At 37.6% G+C, this 21487-nt stretch overlaps 1 protein-coding gene across 1 annotated transcript in view; it reads left to right on the top strand.

The window, feature by feature from the left end:
- Positions 1-21487, top strand: part of LOC121506698 (guanine nucleotide-binding protein G(i) subunit alpha-2) — a 79655-nt gene that overhangs the window by 44688 nt on the left and 13480 nt on the right. Inside the window, exons 2-3 of the mRNA XM_041782546.1 lie at positions 15091-15133; positions 20189-20330. Coding sequence (XP_041638480.1) covers positions 15091-15133; positions 20189-20330 — 185 coding nt within the window. The remainder of the gene's footprint in view (positions 1-15090; positions 15134-20188; positions 20331-21487) is intronic.

Below are 21487 nucleotides of genomic sequence, written 5' to 3'. Positions count from 1 at the left end.
TCATCAGCAATTTTAGACACATGAATGTGTTTTTTTTTTTTTTTTTTTTTGATAAACACTGACTGACACAGAGTTGTGTTTGATCTGTTGGAGCTTCCCTGTAACAAATTTTGGTTTGTTATACACTCATGCACTCCGTTTGGATTTTTAGGTTTAATCAATGATATTTGGTTTTGACTGGCTGTTGAGTGGGCTATTAGTCCCCATCAGTCTCTAAAGTCTGTCTATCTTCCCCTCCTCATCTTCACCTTTCCCTCCTCTCTGCTGTCGGCTATGATTAATGGTTTTATTGTCCCTCTCAGCTCAGTCTCCCATCAGTGTCTCTGAAACCCCTACCACCTCCGCTCCTGACTTTGTCTTAACCCTGTTTTCCCTTTTCACCTTCCTAAAGCACTTCTGACTTCTACCGCTGTCTCTGCACTGCAGAAGGCAGGTGGTTTAGATATATTACCTGCTCTACATCCCGTTTTCCTTCCATCTATCTAATTATTGAAACATGTAATTCCTTAATTGGTTTATTGGATCCGTTGGTGCGTGTTTGTTCAGCACTGGCTGCATGTGTAGAAAGACTTTAAACAGAGAAAGTGGAAAGTCAAGGTGGAGCAACTGTAATGAGAAGATGTGATTTTCTTTTATCTTCCACTCTACTAAGAGGACTGACAGTTAGGAAGATTGTCATGTAATATGTGCCCTGATCACCTGCTTGATCACCTGTCAGGGTCTGCAAAGGTGAGACAACACCTGCAGAAAAGGTTGAAGGTACAGAGATTCCCAGCACGAAGCTGTCAGCCTCTTATAAAACCAGCTGCTGCTTCGTTCTCCACATCCTTCTGCGTGACATGACAGATCTCTCATATACTTGTTTGCTTCATTTTCAACTTTACGTTTCTCAAACACATTTAATGATTTATACGTCAGCTATCATCATCTGTTGTTAGGCTCACTTCTGTTTGCTTTTCATCCTTCAGCAGCTCTCTATGTTTCAGTCATCTGTTGACAGAAGGAGGATGTCTGCACACCATCCTGCCCTTCAAGTGTGCACCACTAATGTACATCCAACTTCTGTGACTATTTAGCACATCTCTTGTCTGCAATCTAATCCAAAAACTAAACATGCAGCACGTACACAGACAGACTCGGGAATATATCTATACATCTTTCTTCAATCACTGTTTTTGCTGCTCTTATCCACTCTTTATTTTCTGATATTTATTACACGCTTTAATTCCTTAGGAGGGTTTCCAGAATTCATACAACTGCAGCAAACTTTGTCTGCATCATCTCATGTAAACATTTATAGATTTATAGATGTGCCAATGATGAAGGGAAAAAGGCTGTGTAGTAGGATGCATTTGTAACAATACTGTGATCAAATGTAAGTAAGTTCAGTTATTTAACTTAATGCTTCAAATGGAAGGTCTGTACAAGTACAGTCTTAAAGATTAACATTAAGCAAACAAAAAAACATCTTGCATACTGCAGGGCTCTATGTGCTTGTTTTCCACTCACTAATACCACACCTTGAAAATACTACACATTAAAGTCCTGCGTTCAACAGTCGTATCATCAAAGAACTGTTAAAAGGCTTATAAAAATAAAGCTTTGGTGCTGTGGTAAATGATCCCTTTCTGTGTTTTACTATTATACTATAGTATACTAGTGGCTGGCAGTTGCGTTACAGTTTAGACGGAGCATTATTGAGGGCCTGAAAGCATGAAAATGATTGGATCAGACTTAATCTGTTTAGCCGGCTAACCACGCACATCCTTTTTTCTCAAATCTCTCCATTAGAGCATGTCAGTAGGATGCTTTGTGCATAGCATGTTCAACAGCAGAGTATAAAAACTGAATTTACCCTTGAGAGATTAACTCATTGAGTGCCATTGACGTATATATACGTCAAAGTGATTTTTCGGCGGCTGGCACAAGGGGACGCTCTCACGCTCCCTGTGAGTAATTTTGGGGCTTCTGGGATACGTAGTCGGAACACGGAAGAGACGGTAGATCAAAGCTACAGAGATCAGAGGTGGAGACCCTGGGGTCAAAGAGCAGAGTGATCGTTACGGAGGCAATCTAAGTTAAAAGTTCTAAAATAGACGCTGGAAGAAACTTTAAACTTTTGCCTGAGAAATCTCTTACTCACTGAAACCAACACTGAACTTAACGACAGTGAATCCAGGGATCAGCGCTTTCATTCATCTGTCTATGTCAGCCAAGAGGCTAAAGAATGCCGCGAGGTCTCCCCCGTGCGTCAGAGAAAAAAGGCAGCCTTTCACCAGCTGATGCATACAGCAACGACACTTCAGAGACGGACTTTTCCGACCCAGACTCTAAGGAATGGCTGTCGAGTGAGCGCAGTGGTTCTTGTTCTCCGTCCCAGAGCGATAGAGGTAAGTTAACGTTAGGAACCCACTGATTATTCTGCCAAATTTATCGAATGAAACCATCACTCATGCTCCTGTGATTTCAGAAGCAGACTTGAGAGAAGAGCAAGCCCCATGCAGTTCTACAACACCGTCTGTTGGCAGAAAAAGAGGTAAGAACAAAAAAAACTATATTATAGATTATATATTATATATATAAAACATATTATATAGCTATTATATTACTTCTATAATTTACAGGTAGCGCCGGGGACGCGCAAGCAGGAGAGGACGTGGGCGTATAGGAGGGTCACGTGGAGGCCGTCCAGTTCCAGAGTGTGAATGGCATGACAGTGACTGGAAGCATTGTTATTTATTTTACAATAAAATAACATTTGTAATACAATTTTCAGATGTCTTTTATGTCATTGAAGGCAAAATTATAACATTCAAATCACTGTTTTGCTTGACAGACTCTTTCACACAAATGCATTTTTCTGTTTTCTAGGAAAAAAGTGGTCTTTTTGGTGATACTAGCCTCTATTCAACTTCAGATAAATCAAGAATGGAACAAGGTCCAAACAAACGTTTTTTTCCATGATGAAATAGAGTTTCTTCTTTCATTTGAGCTATTTGGTGTTTTCAGAGTCATAGTACAAAATATTCTGTGGGTCTTGAAAGATGACTCAAAATGGCCAAAAATGCTGGCACAAGCCACTTTCCATTTTATAAAAGGGCTGGCACTCAATGAGTTAATAAAGTACACTTTAAGTTATGTATGTCACATGGTACTGTTACATTACCATGCTATTTGCATGCCATTGTATGTAGACATCAAATTCCAGATCTGTCACATTAACCCATTAAAGCCTGAAAACACAAATTATAGCCAGGAAATTTAAAATTTTTTTTTTGAACTAAAATGTTTATTTCACTTTTTATTGAAATCCAAAAAAATCAAAATTTCCGCAAAATTTAACATGTATTTTTTGTATCTCATTTGATACATTAAGTGTATTTGGTAACTGATGATCCACTTGAGGGAATTTTTTTTTTTAATCATTTATCAGATTGTTTTCAGAATTTTTTTTTTTTTTTTTTTTTGTAATTTATGATCATATTGATTAGATAGAGGTATAATAAAAGTATGTATCAAATATGATACAAAAGGCTTTAAGGGGTTAGGCATTAAATAAAAACATTCTCAAATGAGCGCTGACAAAATCAGAGGCATGTTATATTATTAGTTTATCAATCTAAAATATGATATTTAAATGTTTCTCCTTTTTCAAGATATGTTACTTACAAGTGTTATTGTGGCTTATTACTATATAAATAATTGTGATTTAGTTATTTCAGGGCTGCTTAATTGATGTTACAGTTGTTACAATTTCATTTGGCAGACACTTTTATCCAATGCGATGCACAGCTGAAAGTAGACAGGTGTTTCAGGAGCTAAGGACCTTGCCCAAGGGCCCACACTGGTTACTCATTATGCACTGACTGGGATTTGAACTATTGATCTCCTGCACCAAAGTCAGTGATGTAACTCACTAAGCTATACAGCCCCGATAAGAGGCAATGAAAGTAGTATGACATATAAATTCTCCCAGGAGTCTTTAAGAAGAGTTGAATGATGTTTGACCTTTTATTGTCAAACATGGAATCAGTAGAATCAATATATAGATTAGATGTATTTTTACATCCTCCTCCTTTTTCACCTTTGTGAGTCTCCCCTCACAATCAATCGGTCAACATAGATAATATGGACTTAAAGGGGTGCACGGATGCATCCGGTTAAAATCTGTATCAGCCATTGGCAGATAATGTAGCATGACAGGATTTTAGTTGAACATGTTTCTCTGTTGTGTTGTAGCAATTTAATGCTGGCATTTAGCACAACTAGCAGCTGATTCAGAGATATGAAGATATCTATTATTGGGCAGAAGGTGTTACCTGTTGCACAAACTTTGATGTGTTTTTTTCTTGTCAAACATGAGAAAAAGTGTTGATATTGTGGTTGTCACACCAAAAGAAATTGAGGAAGAAAACATTGGCATCACTGAGTGCAATCAACTAAATTGCCGTTTCCAAACATCTGTGTCTGCGCCAGCCCTAATTTTTACAATCGGTACATCTCTATACATTCAATCCTCTAGCTTTTTTGTCTTTCTGTGCTTTGGCAGCACTTGTCACTGTTTCGTCCAGACTTGCTCTTGGCCTAGGGCATGGTAGCCATCTGTTAAAGTAGACTGTTGCTCTCTGTCCCTGTCTTTAAAACAGAAAGAAATGCCTGTGTGTGTTTGTTTGTGTGTAGGGGAGTGCATGTGTGTGTGTGTGTGTGTGCACGTTCGTGCTCAAAGTGTGGTTTTTTTTGCATCCTCGAGTGTACACATGTTCATGCAAGATGCTCCCCATTTTCTCCTTGATCGGTTCTGAGAATAGGAAGTGGCACATGTGTCTCTCACAGGGCCTCTGGTCTGCAGTCTGCATTGGCACATTTCTTGACACGTAGCTGAGAGGAACAGGCGGCAATGGGCCGCCTCACGGCTGGTGTGTAGGCGGCAAGGGACAGAGGGAGGAAGAGTTAGAGAAATGATGGAAAGTGAAATTAATTAGATTAAAGAATAAAGCAAGAATGAGGCCATGGGGAGCTAAAGAAGTGATTAATTCTAGTATATTTTGTTGCAGATGAGATATCAAAGTGGTGAATTTTTTGCTCAGGCTCCTGCTGCAGGACTGTCTTGCAGACCTAGAGATTTTCTTGTTGTCACTTTTTGCTCCCAACCACTTTAGCTATTCAACACAAGCTGTCTCATCACTTTTTCTCATGTCTGGTGTTTTGTATATGGGATTGTGAGAGCTCAAGCCTCTCATTGTGTTATTTGTTTGAGGACCCACGTGCCTCAGGCAAGAAGTCTCACGTAAGTGTCTAACAGTGAGATGAGCTTCGCCTGCACTATGACCAATATTTATCAGCATACAGCAGGAAAAATCATGTTTAGATAAGCTGAACAGTGTTACCTTTCAGTTTCTGTTTGTTAATATTGATTTGGACCTCATGACATCCAGTGTTGTCTCAGTTGTCTCCAGAGTAGAGCTTTAAAGGGACGACATACTTGATATTCATAGGTCAGCCTGTCACTTAAGGGTCAGTTATTGATTAATACCACAAATCTGCTCGTAGGACAGGACAGGACAGGAACAAGACGATGACCATCCTTTATACATAAAGTGAATCAATGAGGCTAACTTCAATTAAATATTCTTGTGTCTCTCTTAGTTTGTGATGTAACTTTCTCCTTTTAACAGCAGCAGCATAGGAATCACTCAATTAACTGTCTCATGAATGACATTCAGTATTTCTTTCAGCCAGCCACGTGCTTTATTAATTTTTCAGTAAATTGTCTGCATGCCTGAAGCTTCAGTACTAATGGTCACCATTATTACAACAGAGCACCTCGCTAATTACACAAAGGCTGGCGATCTGCTCTGGATATTTTACACAGCTGATAAAAGCGTGTTTGTAAGAGGACTGAAACTAAATTAACATTTTTACTGTATTTACTTGTTTAATGAGGCATTTGTTCCATCTTTTTGAAAACTCTATTTTCAACTTGATCAAATGTTATTGCACTGACACTTCAGTTATTATTGTATGTCCAAACTAAAGCTTAATGGGCTGATAGTGGCCTGTAACAAACTATTAATTATCACTATGACAGGTTGTTAGAAAAGTCTGAATAGAAACAGGCAAAAAGAAGTCCAAATATTCTTCAAATTGGTATTTTTTATTTATTTTGAAACTTTAGTGTTTTGATTAACAGAACAGTTTTGAGACACATACTGATATAAACCAGTAATGTCCCTGGCTAACTAGAATGAAAAAGATCTTTCTACTGGGTTTATGAACTAAGTGAGCATTTTTTAATATGTATGTAAAACTTTCAGTTGCATTAATCACCATGTAGTTACGCATTTGTCCTCTAGAGGACCCTCAAGTATTACATTGCGGATTGCAATGAAGAAATAATGAGCTAAAAGCAAAAGTAGTTAATGTTAATTTTTATGTACTTTTTAGTGCACACACAGCCACCTGCACCATTTAGAGCCATTTGACAGGTATATTTGGTACTGATGGTCAACTTTAAAATGAACTAACGGGTTAGAAATTAAATGTCAAACAAAAATAAATTAAATTGCGCCACTAACAGCAGTGATGACATCATGTTTATAATGAACAAAACATTTTTAAAAATGTTGGTTCTATCTTGTCCCTACATGTTTTTACCTAAAAATACGAGGTGATCCCCGTCTTCTGAATCAAGAGCAGAGCGTTTTTTTGATTACTATCATCCCAGCCGTGGAGAAAACCCTCTCCGCCCTGACGGAGGTGCCCGGGATGCACAAGTAACGGCTGGGACAGGAGAGGATACCTGGACCGGAACGTTTTCCACCATGACAGTGGACGAGTCAGAGCGTAACAGAGAGAAAGACAGCGAATTGTAGCGAGAATACTCACAATGATGGGAGGAATAGAGGAATATTCACCCTTTGCCATGACTTCCACACATAGCGAAGCCAATGCTTTGCCTCACCGTGTCTCCACCCCACCGGGGAGGGAGTAATCGGCGAATTAGATTTTGTGAGTGATCTGGATCACTCATGATTTTTCACTATTGGCAGATAGGGCTGATGGCGGAGGTCTGCGCTCTCTGAGTGCTTTTCTAGTTGGAGAGTGTATTATGTAAAAACACAGTATCAAAAAGTATCAGAGCATCAAACTTTTAAAATGCTGCTAACAGTGCTGAGAGTATCGTTAAATGTGGTGCTGAAGCTTACTCTCATGGACCAACTGAAAGAGCCCATCATTTTTAATCACCAAAAATATATTTAGCTTTGTATGTAGGCATTATTTCGATACATATGAGATGCAGTTTAGTTGTATTAAGCACATGTTTTAGCAGCCAGGTCCAAGTTTTTATGATCACAGCTTTGTCTTTGAAGGAAAAGGCCCCTGACTATCCTCATTTTCCACCCATCTGTCTTGAAATATGTCCTTTCATAGCATCATCATTAAGCTGTGAAGAGGATATTTGGCCATGATAACAAATCCACCAAGTGTAGCACAAGAGTGGGTTAGGAAGTTACGTCTTAAATTTTTAAGCTTGTGCTCCAAAATTGAGCTCCTTTAAAGAGGTTATAGCTTGAAATCATTTCACAGTTCAATTTATTGTCTTCAGTAATGTCTCCTCAAGCCTTTTTCTCTTCCTAGTAACTGTAAAACTATCTTCTGTGGCTGGTGAAGGCAGTTGTCACGCTGACTGAAAGGAGGCGGAGCTCTGTGAGTGACTGCAGTGAGCCGTAGCTCTGATTTGAACGGTCTAGGCCTGAACTTAACAGCGAGCCTGTGTTCTCAGCTAGCAGGGACCCACACTGCTGCCTTTGTGTCCCACTCCCAGTCCCACCGGGATGGGTCACACTTGCTCCAAACACATGCACATTCATTCACACTCAGAGAGAAAAGCATTAATGCCCTGGGAGGCAGCCCTTTGAAACAGTTAGCATACCGGTCTTAATGAAGCTGTGGCTGCAGGAACTGATGCAACACATGGGAACTGTAGAAAGATACAGAAATGATTTGACTTTATTAAGATGTTAATTGTAAGTCTTGACACAGAGCAGAAGGAAGTACTCTTCATTCTCTCTTCCTTTTATGTCTGGACTTGTCAGTTTCATCATGCCTAGCTGAGTAACAAACGTCCAGAGACAATGCAAGCATGCCAGGAATTCTCACATAGGGGCTGACTGGCACACTTCTTCCTCTCATCAGGTTTCATTGCTGGTCAAATGTGGGAGTTGATAAAGCTTTTTCTCTTTCCTCTCAGACCTTGTTCTAATAAAATAAACTAAAGCTCCTTTAAAGAATTTAGGTGTATTTAGACTAATTTAAACAAATCGTGTGAATACCGTTGTTTGTCCTCTTAAATTTGCTGTATTGTTGCAGCCTCCTCCTAGATACGACTCAGCGTTAATAGCTACTACTGCAATTGAGCTTTCTGTTTGCATTTGTTTTCATTCAATGTGATTTGAAACTTTACAATCTGTTATTTTATTGAATGAATCAGAGTAATAAATTGTACTGGAATTTAATGATTACATGTATTTCATAAGACGGGTACATAGCAGAGGAATGAATTCTTCAGAAATTGCAGGCAAACTCCTCAAATCAGTCTGAACTGCAAACACTGCCAATTTTGTGCAGTTTAGAAAATATAGGGATGCAAAATGGTTGAATTTCCCTGTTATCCAATATTTTAATATTCCCCAATTTATCTGGTCTAATATTGATAAATAGAACCTAGGGATGCATGATATTATTAACATATTAGCTTTAAAAAGTCGATTATTGGTACCAGCAGATATGAACATTTCTACCACTATTTACAACTGATATTTTGGCTGTCAGTATCAGCCTATATCCGCTGAAGTCTTGCTCCTTGCTTAATTACTTAAATTTCAAAGTGTGTTTTAAGTTGTGGAAGTTTTTTTGGTCATTCTTAAGCTTTAAAGTATGTTTGAAGGATTTAATTGTATGTCTGAAATACATGCATAAATATTGGCTTTAGCTGAAATTGATCTGTAAATACCGGTATGTCATATATTGTCAAGAATCCAATCTTGCATCCTTAATAGACACATTTTTTGTGTGAAAATCACTAAGTCTCTCCTGTACTAGAGTTTGTGTGTTACTGTTACTGTTGCAACATAAGAGACATGTTATAAAGTTTAAAAGATTTTTGGAAAATCGAACCTGATTTCCATCAGCTGATGAACATGTGAACTAGGCTGATTGCAAAGCATCTATTCATCCACTTTCTCTTACCTAACTCAGGTCAGGTCATCAGACCAAGCAAGTTGACCTAGACATCCTTCCACACAACAAAGTTTTCAAGCCGCCCCCCTGGGGGATTCTGAAGCATTGCCGGGCCAGACAGGAATGCTTCAGTAGTCTTTTCGTATCATGCAGTTGTCATTCTTCATGCTTTGACACAAAGATGCATAATGCCCTGTTATGTTTGCAGCTAGAGCGAGATAATCAGTCAAGTCAGATTTTCTTTCAAGCTAGAACCTACACTAGATGCTGAATATCAAATCTTTTTACACCTCTTTGCTAAGTTAAAGTCATGTCACATTCAAAAATAAACAGAAGAATGTTCATGAAAACATAACATGATGCCTGACAAAGCAAATGTAGAAAACTGGAAGCTAATTGATCTGTGTGATTTTGAAACACTATAGTTGTGTGTCACTATTTACAGGCATTCCTGCAGTTGCTTTCTCAACCTGCTGCTCATCACCATACTGGATGATTAAATCTATGTTCCACAATAGTGTTTGCACACAATGGGAGCAGGCCGATTTCCTCTGGTACTATCATGTTAATTGTTTTTAATCCCCAGGCGGCTCTAAGCATCTACCCGCTCATCTCCAAACAGAGGCAGATACCCACTTACAAGTGTATTCTTTTGAGTCTGAATGAGTTACCAAGCACTAAAGCAGTGAGTCCTATATTGTCTGTTTCCTTTATCAGCTTTCTAACAATTAATGAAAGCATGGTTTACCCCAGAGTAGTATCATTCTTTGTTTTTTTTATATCTAGCCATTTGCCGGGCTTGAAGAGATCAATGTTTATTCTTTATTTTTCTCACTTTTACTTCAGTTTGCAGCTTTATTGGACTTGATTAGAGCTGCTGCTGTTTACATGTGCATAGTAGGGCTGGTTGATTATGGCAAAAATATAGAATCATAAATATTTGAACTTTTTACCTTGATTATGATTAATGAATGATTATTTCACCCCCAACCCCCGACTCTGTTCGTTTTGTAAATGTTTGTATAATTTCAGAACAAACAACTGAAGGGAACAGGCACAGATTAACAATTTCTGGTTATTCATTGAAATATTTGAAATCAAAACACACATCAGCTGAAATGAAAATGTTTTTCGTAAAAAGTTAAATTTTTCCAAGAAAAGAGGAAAAAATTTAAATAACTGACACAGCAGGTTTACGTTGGTTAGAGGCTCTAAATGTCGGTACTGATTATTTTTCGATTGATTGCCCAGCTCTAGTGCATTGTCAATGAATCTGCAGAACATGATACTCATTTACTGTGTCACTGCCAATGCCGACCCCCCCCCCGATTGCATTCCCATCTTGGGTCAGGCTCATGCTCTGTCCTGTCCTGCCCTGACCCCTGTTAATCCATCTTTGGGCTTCCTGGCACATTTTTCCTGGCACCTCCCTCTGTGTTGGTTCTGTCTGTCTGCCAGTCACATTGTTACCCGTCAGTGATCAGACAATTTCCTGAGTCTTGCTGGGAGATTTGCAAATTCCCAGCTGCTTTCTCCTTGTCCTACTTATCCTCATGCTAATGCTCTTCATCACACATAAACTGACTGATGATGTGTTAGCACGCACACTCTCTTTAAGTTCATTGCTCCATTCTTTTGTTTTGAATAGCGACAAATATGCAGAAGATAACTAGTCCTTTAAAACAAAACTGAAGCCCCAAATGGTAACCCTCCTTTTTCCTCTCTTCTGCCTTTTTTCTTCACAAATTCTCCCAAGACTCAAAAACAACCACAACCAGCATACATGTTGCTAGGCAGTGCAGTATTTATTTTCCTGCAAACTCGACTTTTCTTCACCCCCCTCCTGCTCTGACTCTTCTCTGATTTCTTCAAAAAGTTTGGTCAAAACCACGGGTGCTTCTTTCATTTCATTTTCTGACAGTTCAGTCTGTTTTGAGAACAGATGTATTTGTTTGGTTGTGATTTACATTGAATCAGGTTTAAGCTTAGTTCGTATTACTTGTGTGAGCTTGAGAAAAGTTAAAACAAAGCTAGGCCTATTGTATTTTAAGTCCTACTACTATTATGTGTTTAGTTGTATTCTATAATAGTAGAGAGCAGCTCTGTTTTTTCAGTTCTGAGTCAACAATCTTTAGAAGGCTCTGGCATCAATAGGGCATGTTGAAATGTCATCCATGTGTGTGTTTTTGTGTGTGGTTACAGTCCTGAGCCTCCATGTTCCAAAGGGAGATTTGGTGATAATACAGCATTAACCACAGATCAGACAAAGTGTGTTGTGTAATAGCAACAGATCCATTTTTTATCAAACAGGCTGTCATCAGGCTCTGAGTTGGTGCCACTGCTCTTCCCAACAGAGCCACATATATAACTATATAACCTTTTTTTCTTTGGAGTTATTGACAAAAGCACCGTCTATGACCCATCAGCAGTTCCATCTGTCCTCCCAAACGTGTGTTTGTTTCCATTCAGCTAAGGTTTATTAGTAGCAACAAAGTGTGTCCACCCCAGTCCTGTGGGAAATTCTGCAAACTTGTCTTATCAAAACCCACGTGCTAGTGCAGCTGGTTTTAGCCTTTTCCTGCCATCTGGCTACCATGAAATATTAAAGCATAACAGTACAGTACAAGACTTACTTTCCTCTGCATATGGATATAAATGTACATTGTGCCGGTCGTAGTATTAATGATTAAAGTAACAGTCAATTGTTGTTTTTTAGGGGGGTTGTAAACCCCTCTGCAGTTCAGTGAGTTTTTGTAGACTTATGTCTTCTCGCACTACAGCAACTGTCTTGCATAATGAAGAGCAGATTGTCCTCCTAAGGCTAAGTCTATTTGTTTTGTATTGTAAAGACAGTTATGACTTATTTGTTAATCAAAGCAGTAAGAGTCGATGGCACCAAGCTACTGCTAAACGTCATCACTCATTTCTTACTGTGAACAGCTTCAGGCTCACTGGACAAACTCCAAAGTGCATGTTGACTACTTTCAGGAAAGTGTGTGCTTATTTTGTGTGTGTTTGAAGATAAAGGTCTGTTGTGTTAGCTCTGGTCAGGAGACCTGCAGTATGAGTTCACAGGCTTGAAAGAATGCAGTAAAATTGATGAATAAATAACTTTTTCATTTAAGCCAAGAGTAAAAACAGAATTTTTTCCTTGGATTTAAGAGTCCGTTTTTGTTGTTATTTAGCTTAAATAGCTGGAATGTATATTTTATTGAATTTTTGAACATATAAGAAGAAAAACAAAACCTATATGGCAGCAGGGACTACAAACCACACTGGGTCTGACAAAACAACCACAAAAAAGTAAGAAACAATCAGAATACACCTACATTATACATGTGTGAATACAGGGAAGCATTTGATTTATTTCAAATGTAAAATGTACCAGAAATAAACCAGGACTTACTTGTAATGTTGTAATTGAATTAATTACCTGTGACACCTTTTGACAAAATTTAAATACCAAAGGTCAGCTTTAGATGTAAGATTAAACCTTTCACTTGCAGATATGAGCATTTCTGCAGATATTTACAGCATTTACAGTGCTTAACAAATTTATTAAACCACCATCCAAAGTAAGGTTTATGCCACAGCTGCCCTAAATTGTTAGCATTGGTAATTACCAAAATCATTTGTCATGTTTCTGCAGTGGTTAATGCACCAATATGTAGAAGCTTTTTAACCCAAATGATATTTTTAATGCTAAAATATAATTATTATTGTTATCCATGAATGTTCAAATTTACTGATTTACAAAAAAACTGAAGAAAATAGTAAAGCAAATTATTATTTCTTTATTAATATGTCAAATTATCGTCATTTACTTGCATTCCTGAAGAGAAAAATGAGTTTTAGTGGTTGAATGTTATGCTTGATTCATTTGTAACTTCTCAGAGAAGCCCAGTGAGCCGGCTCAAATTTGGGTATAAAAAGGTGAATTCAGTTTGAAATTCCTCATTCCTGTTCAAAATGGTAAAATGTGGAGAGCTGACTGAAAATGAAAGAGTCCACATTAAAGCACTTCATGATGCTGGATGGTCTCTGAGACAAATATGACAGGTGGTCTAATAAATTTGTCAAGCACTGTATATCAAATGTATATGATGACAATATAATTCGTAACCTTGCAAAGCAGATGGATACACCTGTGTCCTTGTTTCCCACTGGTGAATCCATCTTGCAAAGCTCCCATCTGGACCGTTTGGGCACGGTTAGAAAGTGACTTTCAGGCGCGGCGGAGTCGTGACATAAGCAAGCAGCAACAAGAGGCTGGTGCAATTATGGTGGAAGAGCTTAGCGTGGATGCTGCTAAAGTGCCAGTTTTATCAGAACTTGTGCTTTAGACATGTCTTCGTTAAAAGAAGAACAAAGAACAGCAGTGAGTTGTTTTCTTTTCAGAAACAACAGAAGTCGTGTATGACATGTCTACAGCCGCCATGGTTCGCTTATTCCTCGGTAGCTGCGCACGCGCACCTTGGTCGCGGCTACTTCATGTGTTTTGTTGATCTGATTGGCCCGTACAGATGTGGCAGACATAACATTCATCCAATCACACTCCGAGTTTATTTTCAAAGTCTCTGCCCTTTCCCAAACGCTTAGTATTGAAGGTTTTCCAGATGGATGTGTGTAACACATCCATCTGGTGTGTCAGGTTATATTCGTATATTGTATATTCGTATATCGGCCTTCAATATTTGCAAAATGTACAACAGTGCCATAAGGTGTAGGTGGCCTAGGGCACCACACACTTAAAGGGGGTCCTTTGTTAGCCTTTAATATTTTGGATGAAGCCCCAAACGTAAAACCAGATGTTCTTCTTCCATGTTCCTCTCTCAGCTTTGCTAGACTCAGTTTCTCTGTGCACAGCAAAAGCTTGGTGTTTATTTCAATGGAAAAAAAAGTATAAATCAAAAGTATATATATCAGTAGTGGCTCCTGAGTCAGAATACAGCTCACAGACTTTACAGTAGATGGATGAGAATTTCATTTAACAGTGTGGTTTTTCAGATTGCTTGGTGGGGACTTACATCAATGTCGCATTTTCTATGTTTGAATGCACACATCTCTTTGGTTTTGTTGAATTTTGGACCCTAATTGTTTTTAGTGCATGATCTGAACGGAGGATGCACCTTTCAAACCTATCTGATATTTCTGAATTCAAGGCCATCTGCACTTTCTGTCCTATAGTGAGCGTGTGCTTATATTTTACAGAGCAGCAGTTAGCTGACAGCTGTCTGTAGAAACTATCTTGGGTTTATCTTACCCAGGGGCGTTGCTGTACATGCACATGCTGCGTAGTAGTGTATTTTAAGGGTCATCCCAGAGAGCCTTCACCCCTGGCAAGTATGAGTGGAGAGTGCACTGACAGGCACCCCTGGGTGTGTGTATGCTGCTGGATTCCTTGTGGCAGATGAGCTCTCTCTGCTCGCCTCGGGCTGTTAGAATAAACATAGCAGTAGATATGAAAAGCCCACATCCTGTCAGTGCAAGACATTTCTATTAAAATATAAACTGTGATAAAGTGAGTCATTAAAATATAAAGAGGGGAATGTAATGGTGAAGGGGTTTTTGTTCTTTCAGAGGTTGAGATGTTCCCTTTATGAAATTAAAGACACCTCTGTATCAGCCCCTGAATACAGGCTAGAGACAGAACCAACTGACTCTGTAGATACAAACAGAGAGGTTCAGGATGAAAATGAGAGCTGAGATCTGTAGCAGAGCTGAAGCAGAGACTGGGAGGAGAGCGAGACAAGGGTCCAGATGTGAGACAGCCGCTCTGGCTGCCTGTTTACATTTCTCAGCTAACGGGAGTGTATTTTTAACCTCTGCCTGTTTTTGTTCTGTCTGCAGGTGCTGGAGAGTCGGGGAAGAGCACCATTGTGAAGCAGATGAAGTGAGTGACTGCTTATTGTTTTGCTTTTCCTCCCATCATCCCTGATAAATACATAGATGTGTATCAGTATTTTTTTTATGTTTTTATTGTTTTTTGTAGCATAATCCACAATAAATTTACAGACAGTATATTGTAAATATTTCCTTTTTTACATTAACAAACATAATAACCAAAAGAATAAATTCAACACCCACCCCACCCACCCTCTCTCAGACATAACATTAGATACTCTCTTTCAAATACTAATTTGCAAGAAAAGAAACAGAAATATATGTACATGCATACACACATACATATATGCCATGTATAAACCATAACTTTAAGATTTAAATCCTGCTCCGATCTCTCTGGGAAATTTCACTTTAATTTTCCAGCTGTCCTACTCTCAGTCTCCCTCCTGCAAAAGCTTTCCTATGTCCCCATTTTTCATAAATTCCTCAAATGGTTTTCATATTTCCTCATAAATCTGTAACTTATTTTTAAGGATATATGTTATTCTCTCCATCGACATACAATTTATCATACTTTTAATCCAAGCACCTAACATAGGTGCAACAGTTTTCTTCCAGTTGATAGCAATCATTCGTTTTGCCTGAAGTATAGAAAAGTCTACGAACTTACATTCTTTTTTCATTAACTTGAGATTTGATGGATATAGATGCAGCAATATCATTTTAGGTTCTAATGGAATATTTACAGATAAAATGCTCTTATTTTATCTATCACTTCCCTCCAAAATGTTTGGATTTCAACACATTCCTAAATGCAATGTATAAATGTTCCTTGAAAATCTTTGCATTTGAAACGTGTCAGGTATATCATTGTTATATTTATGTGATTTAAGAGGGGTAATAGAAGTCTGCATTAGCCAGTTGTATTGAAGAATTTTTAAATTTGTATGTGTGTCACATGGAGTATTAACCTTTCAAAGAAAGCTACTATTATTTGTGCCCAGCCTTCTCACTTTCCTGCACCAACGAAACTGTTTTGTCACTAGTTTTTGCCCTATGTTAAAACACTGAAATAGCAGATAGGATATTCTTCAAACGTTGTCAGAGTTCATGTTGAAATATACAGAGATTGGATTCTTGGTAGCTTTTCTGCAAACTGTAGTTCTTTTATCATCATTATTTAAACAGTCTTTAGTTTACTGGTTTCTTCTTTCAGCTGTCAGGATACATAGATTTTTAAATAAGGTCTTAAATACAAAAATCTTAACAGAGGAACTTTTACAGTCTTGAAATGTGAAGATAAAGTAAGCTTAGAACTCACATCAATTGTTCTCACATTATTCATATCAAAGAAAATGTTAATTATAAAAAGTTTGGATGAATTGGTTCACATCAGCTCCATTTAAATAAGAACTGGTTTCATTGTTTCAGTTCTGATTTTAGTGAACTGAAGCGTAGATTAAGCTTCTTGTTTCCTGGATGTGCCAGCCTTCTATGCTCTTCCATAAAATAAGACTTAAGAACACTGGGGTAAATGGCTTTAAAATGGTGTAAATGTGCATGTCAGTGATCAGCTACACTCTCATTCCTTTCACTTTTGCTTTTGATTTAACATTAACAGAAGCAGACATACACCAAATCACATAAACTCTGTTTTAGCAGTCCTGCATATATACCAGTACATTAACCTAAAACACTAAAAATGCCAAATATTTGCCTGACAGCTTGTACTTCCTTCATGATGTTCTTGGTCCTTTATAACTGAGGTTGAAGTGAAAGAGTGCAACACAGCTGTCTTGTCTCTCCTCTCAGAAGAGTGGGAGTGAATTCTTTCGTCCACCTAAAAATAGAGAAAAAACATAACTCAAATGTAAGTCTTCATTCCCAGACTAGCCTCAAAGTTATAAGAGCAACACTTGAGATCTGTTTTCTGTAGTGTGTGTGGAATTTTGTTTTTCATAAGAATGGCAAAAGTGTAATTATGCTGGTAAAATGTTTAAAACAGTGAAAAAAATAGAGTATAAATGTGTCTAGTGTAGGAATAATTTTGAAAAAACTCCTACTATACTTGAGGTTAAAAGTTATTAAGTTATAACAGTATAACTCTGCTTTTGAAGCAGTGAAATCAACTTGAATTAACTTTAGGTAGAAATGGATTTGAATTTAACCCAGTTTGCATGCCTCTTACTCTTAAACAAATATGTAAATAACTTTAAGACTGAAAAACTAAACATAAAAGAATCATTTTTGATTATATCTGAAAAGTACTCAACAGATAGAGGTGAAATCAGACATAAAGTTGTGCCTGGGATATGCATGGTAAATAGTTTTACTTTCTACTCCCTAAGGGAGTGGACAGTTTGTTTCTATTTTTCAGCTATGATCTAAAAGTCTGCATGTTTTACAGATTGCTGTATTTGGGTAAAGATCTCAGCTCAGTCGTAGATTCAATTTTTTTTCCATCATTGAAGTAAATGTAAATGAATGTTGCCTTTGGGAATTATGAGCTCTTTGAGTACTTCCTATTGTGTTAACCATCAGAATCAGATTTATTGTTAAAGTACTCTTACGCAACAAGGAATTTGACTACGGTTAGCTTTGCTCTCAACATACAGGATTCAGACATTAGATATACAAAATAAACAAAACTGAAAATGTGTAAAACATTAAGATTTGAATATGTTCAAGCTCTTGTTGGGTATTTTTTCTAGTATACACAAGTCTGCATTGATAGCATGGTGTTAAGATGTACAAAAGGTGCAAGAATGCTAATTAGACATGGTCGGAAGTATAAAATATGCAAGGATGTGGGCAAATTTGCAAGAGGGGAATCAGATAATTTAAAATAGTTTTACCACAGTGAACTTTCTTGTAGTATTTGGGTGGTAATGAATAGATTAATAAGTGCAAGTGTGCATATAAGGATAGGCATTTTACCACAGTAAGCTTTCTTACGATAAAATCATTGATCAGTGCAAGTGTACATGTGAGGATAGGCATTTTATCACAGGGAGCTGTTTTACAGTTTTTGAGCAGTAAAGCAGTAAGAGAAAGTGCAGAATTTTTTACATCAGGCAGGGCTAAGGTGCTTTTGAAATGAAAGTTGTTTTCTGACACTCTGTGACTGTTGAGTGCTCATCAGTGTGACGGCCTGGGGGAACTGATCTTATAAGTTTAAAAGACTTAACTTGCATCTGCTTTCAAACATGGTATTCAGGTGTGATGATATATTAAATGAATATGAGGTGTATAGCTGGAGAACACATTATGGCTGCATAATGTGATGTTAAAATACAATATTTGATTTTTTTTCCCCCTTTTCTTTTACAATATCTATGTGCCAGACAACCTAGTCAATCAAAATGGATTTTTAAGAGATTTGCACAAGTATTGTTTAGTTGTTTAGCTAAAAAAGGGAAACACTGTGTGCTTTCAGTCCTCCTGGCTGTGACTCACAGTGTTTCACAGCGGGCTCACTTGCATTTTAATGATCTCCCATTCAGCACATCACACTACCAATGAGCATTCAGGCTGTGTGACTCTGGCCTCTGTGCTGTGACAGGCCAGGGGAGATGGTTCTGTTTGGTTTATAGCCCAGCAGCCAGCATGCTTTTATCAACCACATGCCTTCTTTTTCCTATTCTCTTTCCAGCAGCTCCAAAACCAGGCAAATATTTGTTTGTGTCCAGTAACTGAGAGGTGCACACACAGCAGAATTTATCCATAAACCTAAAAGAAATATGATCTGTGATCACATACAGGCATAAGTTATACAATGAGACTGGATTAAAGAAACATCAACAAATTGAATACATTGTCTCATATTTAGTTTGTTTTAACAGTGGAGTTGTGCTACGTTAGCAGCTTTAGCTGAACAAAAAAACTGAGAAAGCACTTGTCGGCCTCTCCAATCGAGTCGGGACTAGAAAAGAGGGTTGTCTATTGTAATGTGAGCACATTCAAAATACTAAAACAGATTATAAAGTATATTTAAATGGATGCAAGCAGACTCTACAATTTTTTTTTTTCAAAGTGAAGCTCTGATACTCCTTAACACACTGTATTAACAGCTATATTGTACTTTACTACCTAAGGCTTGATGGTTTACATCATTAGCTTTGATTTGATCATAATTTTATCCTATTTTAGGTCAAGATAAATATTGCATCAACAAATATTGCAATAAATCATGTATTTCTCCCTTTTTGGGGTAAAGAAAGTTCACACGTCTTATTGTGTCACAGTGTGGAGCCAAGCCGTGATTAAGCCTGTTTCATCTTTGTATAACCAAACATTAAAAATAATGGCTAAAAAACCCAGGAGGTGGCACCACTGTCACATATTAAAGCAGTAGAATTTGCTTAGCTTTGATGATTTTATAAAATTCTCCTGTTTGAAACTGGTTCTTAAAAGTTTACAAAATTCAGCACCAGAAATGTTATGTAAACTTTTTAAAAGGCAAACTGGTGGTAGAACCACCAGGGGCTCAGCCAGTGGTAACTGTAAAATTGCCCACCGTAAGACCTCCCTGGGGCAGTCAGCTTTTTCTATACAAGGCTCTCAAATGTGGAATGCACTACCGACTGATATGAAACTGACATAAGACACAAAGACTTTTAACAAAAATGTGAAATGTGTGCTCAAACAAAATCAGAGATGTGAGCACTTTTAAATAGCCTACTCTATGTTTTGCTGTAATTTTATGTAACTATGATGTAAAATTTTACTATTTTGTCTTTTAACTTTGCTCTTTTAATCAATTGTAACTGTCTTTATGCAATTTTTATGTAAATCTTTACTTTTACCTTCTTTCATTTTCATTTTCTAAAAGCCTAACTAGAGACAGGGGATGGAAACTAGCAATAGCTATAATCTCTATATGTGAAACATCAGTTACTTTTAGCTTGTTTGTAACAGACTGAAGTTTTACTATGTAATTTGTATGGTCCCTATCAAATAAACTTTATCAATAAATAAATCAATTTAGACTGCTTACTATGATTTATGGTGTCAGTAATGGATGTATTTAAAAGCCTTGTGATTTTTTTAGACTTTTAATCATCCTTTTACTTTTTCTTGCTTTTTCTCTGGTCTCTTTTGTTAGGATTATCCATGAGGACGGCTATTCAGAAGATGAGTGTAAGCAGTACAGAGCAGTCGTATACAGCAACACCATCCAGTCCATTATGGCCATCATCAAAGCCATGGCCAACCTGAAGATCGACTATGATGACTCTACTAGAGCGGTAGGTGTCTGATTTAAAATTATGCAAACATTACACATTGTAACCACCTGCAGCTGCAAGAGGAAACTGTAAAGATATTTGGATACAACAAAGATGGCAGCCTTGATTTAAAAATAAAAAAACAAAATAAAAAGAGAACAATGGCAAAGGTGACAAAAACTCATGGGAACCTTTTAAAGTAGAGTGTAACAAAGCTTCTCTCATGTTAGTAATATCATCACTACTCATCACCTCCTCTCTGCCTCCATCCAAATGGCCTACATCAAAAACAGACTGTGTGTCTGTGTGTGCTGTAAAAATGAAACGGTAAAGGACTGACTTTGAGTGAGCACAGACCGCCCAGGGAGATGATAAGATCATAGAAATAAAATTCAGGCATTACTCATGAAAAGAGGAAATTCTATTTCTTTTTTCCTGATGGAGCAGCCTGTAAAAGTGATTCATGTATTCTATTTTCACAGATCATTTCAATGAAAATGCCTCAGTATCTTTAGATATGAATCTATCTGTCTACTCCTACATGAAAGGAGATTTAATGGGTGATGTTTGAATTGAGAAAAAGCAGAGTAATAGAGGCAGCTGTGTGCTTTTTACAAAATCCAACAGTTCAATTCAGTGCAACATATTTCTGCTCTGTTTTGCAGCAGCAGCTTTCAATGTAGTGTAGACAAGGTTACAGTGCTTTGTGTTTTGACTAAAGCATGCAAAAGCTACTCAAATTCAGATTTTTTTATTTTAATAACCCTTATTTTGCATGCTTGTCTACAGGTTTGGTACATGTGCTATTTTCCAAAGTTCCCTCTGCTGTGACCTTCATTTCAGAGCTGTTGGGTAAACATGATTTTATTTGGAAAGAGAGTTTAGATTGCACGGTTTACGCTCTGTTTGCCAAGCTAGCTTGCCTCTGCATGACAGCATTTCATGAGTTATTTTATAGAAGTTACACCTTCCCATGCACCCTGAAAACAGCCTACAGAGAGCCATGACGGGTCTGGTACAGCCCACAGATTGTAATTAAAAAGGCATTTCTTTTGTTTCACAGCCAGGAGAAAGTGCAATCAACAGCCAGATACATTCTAAAATCAGTTTGTGGCTAAACTGGTTCATCCGATCTCTTTTTTTTTCTTTTTTTTTTAGTACAGTGAGTTATCTTCAAA

Source organism: Cheilinus undulatus, linkage group 3, assembly GCF_018320785.1.
Source record: "Cheilinus undulatus linkage group 3, ASM1832078v1, whole genome shotgun sequence".
Classification (NCBI taxonomy): domain Eukaryota; kingdom Metazoa; phylum Chordata; class Actinopteri; order Labriformes; family Labridae; genus Cheilinus; species Cheilinus undulatus.
The sequence above is the reverse complement of the archived record's forward strand: the minus strand, read 5'-3'. Positions and strand labels throughout refer to the sequence as shown.